The 12,389-nt window shown below is 40.9% G+C and overlaps 1 protein-coding gene across 1 annotated transcript in view; it reads right to left on the minus strand.

The window, feature by feature from the left end:
• Fam184a (family with sequence similarity 184 member A) overlaps positions 1–12,389 on the minus strand; it is a 100,675-nt gene that overhangs the window by 59,589 nt on the left and 28,697 nt on the right. The window contains exons 2-3 of the mRNA XM_048353992.1: positions 917–1,771; positions 23–158 (exon numbers count right to left, since the gene is read on the minus strand). Of these exons, the coding sequence (XP_048209949.1) occupies positions 23–158; positions 917–1,771 (991 nt within the window). The remainder of the gene's footprint in view (positions 1–22; positions 159–916; positions 1,772–12,389) is intronic.

Here is a 12,389-nt window from a genome sequence, read left to right on the forward strand (position 1 = left end):
TATGAAACTTTGGCAGACATACTGGCTTTGAGGACAAGATCTGAAGCTTGCTGTTGTAAACGTTCTCTGGCAGCTGCTAGCTCACTTTCCACTTCTTTGTGCCGGCTTAATAAGGCCATTTCTCCCTCCCTGGCATCATCAAGCTGTTTTTGAAGAACCTAAGAAAGAGTAAATAGCCATGATCAAAATTAAGAATGATACTAAGCTAAATAATTTGCTAAAAATATAAATCTTAGCCTTCTCTCACTATGTAGTAGTATTTTCTGGTACTTTGTTTTAAACCTGTAGGTGATGGAAATAACTAAAACCTGCTGTTTTTACAAGTCACATGACTCCATCAGGAATGATGAGCCCACTCCCTTTAGTACAGTCTAATACTTTATAGGTACCAAAAACTAAGCCATAATGTTGTCCAATGCCAACAGAACAAAACTTATAGAATCTTTTTAGTTTTAGCCATATTCTGCAATCCATTTTGTTCAGTATCTAAATATTGCCTAATGGGTAGACCAGAGAAAAGAAAAAAGAGAACAGGAAAAAAAAAAAAACCAATTAAACTATAATATTGTAAGTCTCCTAACCCACTTACCAAAATATAGACAAGTTGTTTAGCTAAAATCCTTTCATAAATAATCAGTAAGGTTTATAATTATATTTTTGGGCCCTTGATATCTGCAATTCTGACAGAATTGGTAAAGGATAATAAAAATGATCCCTTTGTTGATTTTTCCTCATAATGGGGGGTGGGGGTGGGGGGGTGGGGGGGGGTGGGGAAGCCAAACAATTTAAGTGGTGAAAATGAGTCTGTATAGAAAAAGCAAATCTTTAGAAGGGAAAGCTCAAGAAAGCCACGGAAGAGGGAAAGTAGCAGGGGAGTCACTATGAGGGAACCTGGAGTTGAAAGATGTCCTCTCACCTGCACGTTGCTCTCTGCTGTGGCGAGCGCCATCTGTAGCTTCTGGCATTTATCGAGAAGACTGCCGGCTTCATCCTGTACCATCTGCAACTCAGTCTTTAATTTTCCTATGGTTTTTCGTAAGATTGCTTCTTGTCCCTGAAATTCTTTTCGAAGATCAGCTTCCTTCTCTTTACTAACCTTCAGGCTCTCAGCTGTAAAAAGCTGTGACCTTTTCAAAGTATCAAGCTCCCTTTCATAGAAGGACTGAGCTTTATTCAACTTGTCTTCATAATCCTCAATGATTTTTTTCTTTTCAAGTCTTAGCTCCTCCAGAGTTCTGTTTAGGGCCTCCAGCTCCATCCTGTGCAGCTCCTCTGCCTTCTCCTGCCCTTTGTTTATGGAGGCACTGTGATCCTGTTGTGACTTCAGCAGTTCTTGAATCTCTCTTCGGTGAGCAGTTTGTAAATCTTCCATTGCCAATCGTTTATCTTTTTCAAACTGTATTTGGAGTTGTCCAAAGCTCTGTAACCTTTCTTCAAACTTTCTCCTTATCTCCTCGACCTCTCTTGACATGGTCACTATGCGCTGGACGTGCTGGGCTTCTGCACACAGCTGCATGTCCTCCACTCTCTGCTTATAGGCTTCAAATTCTGTCAGAGCTTGCTGCTTCATCTTAATGTGATCTTCCAAGGATGCCTCTAAAACCTGAATCTTTCTCTTAAGGTCTGACTCCTCTGTTAATTTGCTTTTATACTGTAGTATTTTCTCCCTTGTTTCTGCAAGAATTTGTTGGATTTCTTCTTCATGAGCATCTTTGAGAGCTTGAATTGCAGATTCGTGCTCGTCATTTTTGGTGTTCAACGCATATATTACCTGTATGGTTTTGAAGAAGGATAAGGACTGAACAAACCATGTTCTTTTACAACTTGAAGTTAATTTTTTTCTTTGGGTTGCTATTTTTCCATACATATTAGTACTGGTTATGGTAAATATTAAATACTGAAAATTATTCCATACTCACTGATTCACATATTGGCAAATTACTATTTTAGCATAAACTTTTACATTCTGATTCTAAAGTATTCAAAACTAGCTGAGCATGGTGGCACATTCCTGTAAGTCCAGCAGGAGACTAGCTAAGAGGACTGGCAGTTTGAGTCTTGTGGCTACACAGATAACTTGAGAACTTATATCAAAACACAGAAAGGATTTAAAATTAGGAAAGGCATGTCTCAAGGGAAACAGGAAAAAAGGGACAAAGGAAGCCACTTAGCTAAAGAGAAAGAACTTCCTAGGGCCCAGTCTAAGTTACCAATAGAAAGAACAAGAAAAAAAATCTTTTCCACGCTTTAGTGTCTTAAAGATAAGACATGTTTTTGCATTAGCGGAAGCCCTAAGCCCCAAGTCTTTCCCATACACACACAAAAAAAACTCTTTTATCTGTTTAATGTCCTCTTTAAATATTTAAAAGTTTTGAAATGCTCCTCAATGGCTGAATGGATCAAGAAAATGTGGTATATACATGATGGAATTTTACTCATCCGTCAGTATTACACCATTTGTAAAGAAATGGAAAGAACCAAAAATAAATAAATAATGTTAAGTGAAGTAAGGTTGGCCCAGAGAAACAAAGATGCATGAATTCCTTTATATATGGAAACAAGAGGTAGCTTATAAACTTGTAAGTAAATATGTTGGATGTACAGTTGGGTTGGTATGCAAATGTAAACAAGTATCAACTGAAATATGGTAGATTCAAGGGAGAATTCAAATAGTGTATTTCCTTAGAAAGACTAACTCGAAATTTAACAAAATAACCACCAGGAAGGAGGTATCTGAAAGGGGTAGGATGGGGTCAAGGGGAAAGGAGTAGAGAAATGAGGGGGAGAATGTAGTCAAGAATTCAATATATATATATATATATATATATAATACAAAATTAAGAAGACTGAGGGAATGTATGGGGAGGGGAGGGACAGGTAAGAATGTAGAAAAGGGTGACAATTATCAAGATACACTGTATTCATAAACTGCTTTGTTGAATTGCAACTCCTTTGTACATCTACAAATAAGAAAAAGAAAAAAGATCAATATACCATAAAAAGAAAATTCCTTTCCTTATTCTCCTATAGTTTCTTTTCTTAGAATAATTTTATTTACAATAATGAACAAATCCGCTAATTTCTAAACAAAGAAAGGAATGGAAATGTTTCTTCTATTTTAGGAAGTCAATTTCTAAGCCAGGAGCTGTTGGCTGATGCTTGTAATCCTAACTTCTGAGAAGAGGCTGACATCTGAAGAAGCCAGCCTGGACAGAAAGTCCATGCGACTCTTATCTTTCATCAACAACAACAATAAGAGCTGGGTGCTGTTGGTTCAGGCCTATAATTCTACCTACTCAGGAGGCTGAAATCTGAGTATCACTGTTCAAAGCCAGTCAGAGCTAAAATGTCCTGGTGGGACTCTTATCTCCAATTAACCACCAGAAAATCAGAAGTGATGCTATGGCTCAAAGTGGTAGAACACTAGCCTTGTGCAAAAGAGCTCCAGGATAGCACCCAGGTCCTGAGTTCAAGCTCTATGAATGACCAAAAAAAAAAAGAACTGGAAGTGGAGTTTCGCTTCAAGCAGTAGGGCACTAACTTAGAGTCAAAAAGCTCAGGGACAGCACTCAGACCATTAGTTCAAGCCTATGACTGGAACCAAAGGAAAAAAAGTTATGTTTCACTTAAGGAATTCAGACCTAACCTGGACTGCTTAGTACACTATGGTTTTCCAGAACATTCGTTTCTATGAGTCTCCTTTCAAAATACAATTTGTACTTTTTATGCTTCATATATTAAATGCTATGGTTTTACCTGCTACCTTGTTTTCCCTTTGCCTTCATGAAAGCCTCATCTTTTGAGTCCCATTCCTAGAACCACAGAGTTCTTATGGAAAGTTTCATTTTCATTTTAGATTTTGTATTTTGTTGATTCCACTGAGATTTCCCACCCATAATTACACAGGACAACATATTCCTTGCACCCTAACACCCTAACCATCTTCCTATTCATTCCCTAGATGTTTTACATCCTGCCTCCATGGCGAAACACTATCCATAGCTGTCACCTAAGGCTTGGACATGTGCCTGCCATCTGGTAAGGAGAAGACCCACACACATTTTGGTGAGGAGAGAGAGGTAAAGTGTATTGATTTGCACTGAGGATAAGTGTGGCAAGAACATGTTTTATCACACTGCATAAAAGAAAAAGTAAGCTAACTAGCCAAAGTAAGTACATTTATCAGGTTTCCTTGAGTAAAACTGATGTACGCTGCACTACACACTTCTGTCCTCTCCAGGCACATCTGTTCCCATCTTCACCTTGCCATAGAAACCTCACTGCATGAAAACAATTCAAAGAGATTCCCAAGAGGGAACCAAGAGAGAGGAAAGATGGCGCCAATAGAATAGGGAGGCACCCCGACTCGCTCCAACGGAATAGTGAGCTGGGAACTCCAACACCCAACACCCCATCAAGAACCCAGCAAAACCAGCAGCCAGAAGCAGTGGAGAAACGCAGGAAAACAAAAAGGAGCAAAAAAGAAGAACCGAAAACCTACACGGAGCCGGAGATTCACCAGGGCACCCTCCCCCCACCAGCCGACCCTGGCCCAAACGGGGTCAGGCTGGGAAAGGGGAACCCGGTGATCGGCAGACAGGCTGCCAGGAGCGCAGAATTCATATAGTGGGAGACCCCACGGACACAAGGCAGGGTGTGGACCAAGACACACACCGGCAGCGACGAGAAGTTCGGGTCCACACCGGGTTCAGACAAGGGAACCCAGCTCGGCAGAAATCGGGAACCAGGGAAGCCACCACGACACTTAGCCAACCCCTGGAGGGCCAACGGCTGCGCGGGACACACACACAAAGCAGCAAAAGTGAGTGCCCCATTATCCTCTCCCCCAACGGGAGACCAGCTATCTGAGACCCAAGCCCGACAAAGAAGCTAGATCTCCCTCCCTCCCCCTCCCCCACCCCTGAGGGAACAAAGAACCCCCAAATCAGGCGGGGAAGCTCCCATCAGGCGCTGGGAAGTCAGTTTAGCAGGGGAAGGGCGCAGCAGCACCAAAACCCCACAGGTTCCTGAACAGGCAGAACCGGCCCTGCCCCCTTCCCAACAGGGGCCGGGGGACGGCCGGTTGTGCAAACCCCACTCGAGGCGCCTGGACCTCGCAGACTCTTACAACTAAAACCACAGGCGCTGGTGGGCAATACCAGCCCAGCAGGGTCACCTGAGCCTGATCACGTTCCCCCCCCGCCTCACAGCGGAGGTGAGGTCTGAAGGTACCAAGCCACACCCAGACAGTCGATCCCACTGGGCCCCACACATACCGCCCCCCCCAACGGACTCGCGGGAGGGCGCAAGCACAACCCAACAACCCGGGACTTGCTCTGGGAGGCATATCCCACCGAAGAGCCTGTTGAAGTGGACGCACAGCGCACAGGAGGGCGGGGCCCCCGGCGACAGCGCCCGCTCTGGTAGGCGTACCCTGCACTGGTGGGCGGGGCCACAGTGGCAGCACCTGCTGCCGTAGTCACGCCTACACAGGAGGGAGGGAAGAGCTACAAACCAAACCTGAGAAGCCATCCAGATCTCCAGATGCGCAAATCACAAAGAAACATAACTCAGTTCATCAAAGGGCAAGCCAACTCACCAGCTCCAAAAAGCAGCACGACTGAAGAGGAGATGGAGACTAAAAAAGCAAATGAGGCCATGTTAACAGGAATGATCGAAAGCGTCAGAAATGAAATCAGAAAACAATTCCAGGAATTTAGAGCGGAAATCTGGAAGGACACCCAGGAAGCCAAGAAAGAAATGGAAGCAAAACTGGATACAATGCAAGCCTGCTTTAAAGAAATGGAAGCAAAAATGGATACAATGCAAGCTGCCTTTAAAGAAAATCTCCACATCCTGAGAATGGAAATGCATGAAAAAATAGATTTAAAATACAACTTTTTAAGGGAAGAAATCTCCACGATCAGAGCTGATATGACAACCATAAATAGCTCTCTGACATCCATAAACTCCGCAATTGAAACCATAACACAAAGAGTGGACCATATAGAATCCAGAATCTCTCGCCTGGACGATGAAGCAGCTGACAACAACCAGAAAATGACCACACTCCAAGGAAAGGTGAAGCTTCAGGGAAGACTAATCCAGGAACTAATGGACAAAGACAAGAGATATAATCTGCGCATAATTGGAATAGAAGAAGGAGCCGAATACTAGAGCAGAGGGCTTAATCATGTTCTCAATAAAGTTATTGCAGAAAACTTCCCCAATCTCACAGGGGACCCCATCCAGGTAACCGAAGCCTATAGGACACCTGGCAGGCCAGACCCCAGGAAAGCCACCCCAAGGCACATAATATTCAAGACTACAGACCTCAAGATTAAAGAGCAAATTCTGAATTCAGCCAAAGCGAAGAAGGAAACTTTTTTCAATGGGAAGAGGATTCGAATAACATCCAACTTATCCACACAAACTTACCAAGCTCGAAGTGAGTGGAAGAACACCATCCAAGTACTCCAGAATAACAATTTACAACCTCAGATCAAATATCCAGCGAAACTGGAGTTCACATTCGAAGGGAGAACCAGATCTTTCCACACCAAAGAGGAGCTAAAGGAGTATGTGAATAAAAAACCAGCCCTACAGCGAATATTAAGAGGGGAACCCCACCCAACAGAGATCATAAAAGACACACAGACAGAATCAGAAAGAAACTTCAATAGCCAAAGTCCAGCAGAAATACCAGCACACTAAAGACAAGAAAAAAAAAAAAGAGGAAAAAACAGCCCACCAAGAAAATGGAAGGAGAAAAAACACCCTTATCCTTGATCTCTTTAAATATAAATGGTTTAAACTCCCCGATAAAGAGGAGCAGGCTGGCAGAATGGATTCGCAAACAAAAAGTTGACATCTGCTGTCTACAAGAGACCCACCTTAGAGCAAGGGACAAAAACAGGCTCTGAATGAAAGGATGGAGAGCAAGATCTACCAAGCAAATGCACCCACCAAAACGGCAGGTGTAGCCATTCTGATCTCAGACAAGCTGGACTTCTCTTTAAAGTCCATTCAAAAAGACAAAGAAGGACACTACATATTAATACAAGGAAAAATCCAGAATCAAGAAATCACGGTGATAAATGTATACTCACCGAACAAAAGAGGCCCGACATATGTCAAGCAAATTCTCAAAGAATTACAGAGCAAGATAGATGCAAACACAATCATAGTGGGTGACTTTAATACTCCTCTCTCTCCAAGAGACAGATCCAACACCCAGAGGATTAGTAAGGGAGCTGAGGACCTAAATAACACCATTTCCCAAATGTATCTAACAGACCTATATAGAACCTTTCACCCTACAGAGACCCAATACACCTTCTTTTCAGCAGCCCATGGATCATATTCCAAAATAGACCACGTCATAGCCCACACAAAGAACCGCAGCAAATACAAAAGTATTGCCGTCATCCCATGTATTATATCTGATCACAGTGGATTAAAGGTAACCCTCAACAACAAAGGATACCACAGAGCCTATACACACTCTTGGAGGCTAAACCCCACGCTGCTATCCAACACTTGGGCCACAGGTCAAATTAAAGATGAAATCAACGAATTCATAAGCCACAATGACAAAGAAAACACATCACAAAGAAACCTATGGGACACAGCTAAGGCAGTACTGAGGGGCAAGATCATTGCACTCAGCACCCACATTAAAAGAATGGAAGCAGAGCAGGTGAATACCCTCACGATGAAACTAAAACAACTGGAGAAACTAGAAATGACAGAATCTAAAACGACTAGGAGGGGAGAGATCACAAATATTAAAGAAGAGATAAATCTGATTGAAAATAGAAAGACCATTCAACAAATAAATAAGACTAAAAGCTGGTTCTTTGAGAAAATAAACAAAATTGACAGACCCCTTGCAAGACTTACACAAAAAAGAAGAGACTCATATTCGTAAAATCAGGGACTCCACTGGAAAAATTACAACATGTACACACGATATTCAAACAATCATAAGGAGCTATTTCCAAAACCTCTACTCAGCAAAAAACAATAATTTTACAGAAATGGATCAATTCTTAGAGAAGTACAAACTGCCCAAACTGAACCAAGAAGAAATAAATCAACTAAATAAACCAATAACTTACGGTGAGATACAGGAGGTAATCAAGAACCTCCCTACTAAGAAAAGCCCAGGCCCAGATGGATTCACCAATGAATTCTACAAAACCTTTAGTGAGGAGCTAATTCCAATACTCCTCAAACTCTTCCGCGAAATAGAAATGGAGGGAGAAATCCCAAACTCATTCTACGAAGCTAATATCATACTCATTCCCAAACCAGGCAAAGATCCAACAAAAAAAGAGAACTACAGACCAATATCACTAATGAACACAGATGCAAAGCTCCTCAATAAAATATTAGCTAATAGGATCCAGAAACTGATCAAGAATATCATACATCATGACGAAGTAGGCTTCATCCCTCAGTCACAAGGATGGTTCAACATCCGTAAATCAATCAACGTAATTCACCACATAAACAGAACTAAAATCAAGAATCACATTGTTATCTCAGTCGATGCTCAAAAAGCCTTTGACAAAATACAACATCCATACCTATTAAAAGCCTTGGAGAGAACAGGAATAGATGGAACATTCCTCAAAACAATAAAAGCCATATACAACAGACCAACTGCTAATATCATATTAAATGGAGAGAAACGTAAATCATTCCCCCTAAACTCAGGAACAAGATAAGGATGCCCACTCTCCCCACTTCTGTTCAACATAGTGCTGGAATCCCTAGCCATAGCAATAAGGCAAGAGGAGGACATCAAAGGGATCCACATCGGCAAGGAAGAAATCAAGTTATCCCTATTCGCAGACGACATGATCTTATATCTGAAGGACCCAAAAAACTCAGTACCCAAACTCCTACACCTAATAAACCAATTTGGCAAAATAGCAGGATACAAAATCAACCCACGAAAGTCAGCAGCTTTTCTGTACACCAGCAATAGACAAACAGAAAAGGAAATTATGGAACAATTCCATTTACAGTAGCCAAAAAAAAAATAAAGTACCTAGGGATCAACTTAACCAAGGACGTGATGGACCTATTTAATGAAAACTACAAAAATCTAATAAGGGAAATCAAAGAAGACACAAGGAGATGGAAAGACCTCCCATGCTCATGGGTAGGCAGAATCAATATAGTGAAAATGGCCATATTGCCCAAATTGTTATACAAATTCAATGCAATACCTATCAAAATCCCAGCCACATTCTTCACTGAAATAGAGAAACCAATCCATAAATTCATATGGAACAGCAAAAAACCTAGAATAGCCAAAGCAATTCTAGGCAAAAAAAAAAAAAAGCAGTGCAGGAGGTATCACAATACCAGACTTCAAGCTCTACTACAAGGCCATCATAACAAAAACAGCATGGTATTGGTATAAAAACAGATCAGAAGACCAATGGATTAGAATTGAAGACCCAGAAATAAAACCGCACTCTTAGAGCCAACTGATATTCGACAAAGGAGCTAAAGACATACAATGGAATAAACATAGCCTCTTCAACTACTGGTGCTGGGAGAACTGGGCAGCCATATGCAGAAAACTCAAAGTAGACCCAAGCCTATCACCATGCACCAAGATCAACTCAAAATGGATCAAGGACCTCAACATCAGACCTGAATCCTTGAAACTACTGAAGGACAGAGTAGGAAAGATGCTAGAACTTATAGGCACAGGAAGGAACTTCCTGAATAGAGTCCCAGGGGCACAACAAATAGGGGAAAGACTCGACAAATGGGACTACTACAAATTAAAAAGTTTCTGCACAGCTAAGGACATAGCCACCAAAATAGAAAGACAGCCAACGATATGGGAAAGGATATTTACCAGCACAGTAACAGACAAAGGCCTGATATCGGTCATCTACAGAGAACTCAAAAAACTAAGCCCCTCTAGCACAATAAACCTATTAGGAAATGGGCAAAAGAGCTAAAGAGAGACTTCACAAGAGAAGATATAAAAATGGCAAAGAAACATATGAGGAAATGCTCAACATCCCTGCTAGTAAAGGAAATGCAAATAAAAACAACCCTGAGATACCACCTCACCCCAGTTAGAATAGCCTATACTCTGAACTCAGGAAACAACAAATGCTGGAGGGGCTGTGGGGAAAGAGGAACACTTCTCCATTGTTGGTGGGAGTGCAAATTAGTACAACCACTTTGGAGAACAGTATGGAGGTTTCTCAAAAAGCTCAATATAGACCTACCCTATGACCCAGCCATACCACTCCTAGGCATCTATCCTAAACAGCAAAATCCAAGATATCAAAAAGGCATTTGTACTTCCATGTTTATCGCGGCACAATTCACAATAGCCAAAATATGGAAACAACCCAGATGCCCCTCCACAGACGAATGGATCCAAAAAATATGGTACTTATACACAATGGAATACTACATAGCGATTAGGAATGGTGAAACACTGTTATTCGCAGGGAAATGGTCAGAACTTGAACAAATAATGTTGAGTGAGACAAGCCTAGAACACAGAAAACAAAGGGGCATGATCTCCCTGATATATGACTGTTAACAAAGGGAGACAGAGAGACAGTAGAGACCAAGTCTGTGAATACTGTATATGTTCTTGATACATTGTACATTGCATATATGTCAACCTGACCTAGACAAGGGATAGAAAAACAGGTCGTAAGATATCACAAGAAATGTACACACTGCCCTACTATGTAACTGCACCCTCTTTGCACAACACCTTGTAAAAAAATTTATGTCCAATCAATAAAAAAAAATATTGACATCTCAGGGGAATACAATAGCTCAAAAGCTAGGTATGTACGTTCATATAAGACTACTGTCGACATATGGTCTAATATCGACATTACATTTAAAGCCCTAGGCGAACTTTCTTGGGCGTGGCCACGTGGCTACTGTATATGTTCTTGATACATTGTATATTGTATATATGTCTACCTGACCTAGAGAAGAGATAGAAAAACAGGGCGTAAGATATCACAAAAAATGTACACACTTCCCTACTATGTAACTGTACCCTTTCTGCACAACACCTTGTCAAAAAATTTGTGTTCAATTAATAAACAAATTAAAAAAAAAAGGAGGGAACCAAGTCACATCCTTAGTACTTTGATCTAGAAAATGATCTTAAAAGAAGCCATTCCATGGTGGGATTCCTTATTTGGGGGATCAAAAGGGAAGGGAAGCAAAATGTAAGCTTCCCCTTGTCAGTGACTTCTGGAAAAATTCCTATTTCTATTACTTAATTTCCCCCCAGTTTTTGAAGAGTCAGTTCAGGTCCTGTCTGTTTTAATGTGTCATCCACAAACACCACTGGCTGGAGTCTACATTTCTTAATATCCAGTACCTCCATCATTTATCACCATTATTTCCTAAAATTCAGCAAATATTTGACTCATTGGAAGAGTACTGATAACAAGGTTGGAAAAATGTGTGAAAATAATAGAGAGCCTAGAAAAGAAACTAAAGATACAAAAGCACCATAGAACTCAAAAAGGTGAAAATAAGGGGTACTACCTATAATCTCTTTTCACAGGTGGAGGCTGGAACGACTGTGGTTGAAGGCTAGTCTAGATGATAAACAAGCTTGACACAATGGCACATTCTCATAATCCCAGCTGAGTGGCTGGGAATATCACAGATGGAGATCAGTTCCATGCAAAACCAATCCCAAAACTAAAAGGGTTGGGGGAAGAATTGAAGGGTATAGCAGGTACTGTGCCCTTACCCATGGTCCTAAGTTCAAATCCCAGTACTGCAAAAAATGAACAAATATATGGGAGAGAGATAGGAATTAAAGCAATGAGCTAGAATAGCACATAAATAACAAAAATGTTACATGTTACATGAAACATGTTACACTGAGGAGCTTCATTTCACTTTAAATTCTAATCCAGAGGTCAGTAAATGACAAATGAGAGCCAAACCTGGCTGTTGCTTGTCTTGGGAAACACCAATGTCCATTTGTCAATGTATAAGTAGTTTAGGAATTGCCTATACCTACTCTCCCACAACAGTGAAGTTAAGATTGCAGAAAAGACTACTAATGCCTAGTATCTAATCTAGACATAGCAGGGCATGTTCACCCACATTGGAAGCCAAAAAGAAATAAGACCTGAAGTTGCTCTGGCTTTTATACCTTCTACTAACAATCCACAGGTTTTCTACTATGGTGTATACATTCAGAAGACCAAATATGTGACTCTAGAATATTATATAATAGATGTATATATTCATAATAACCATACATTGGTTTCTTCCAGGGAAGAAAAATTAAATAAAATTATAAAAACCTAAAGGGGACAATAAAATTTGCTCTTTTAAGTGACTACTTGAAATAT

Source organism: Perognathus longimembris, chromosome 9 (assembly GCF_023159225.1).
Source record: "Perognathus longimembris pacificus isolate PPM17 chromosome 9, ASM2315922v1, whole genome shotgun sequence".
Classification (NCBI taxonomy): domain Eukaryota; kingdom Metazoa; phylum Chordata; class Mammalia; order Rodentia; family Heteromyidae; genus Perognathus; species Perognathus longimembris.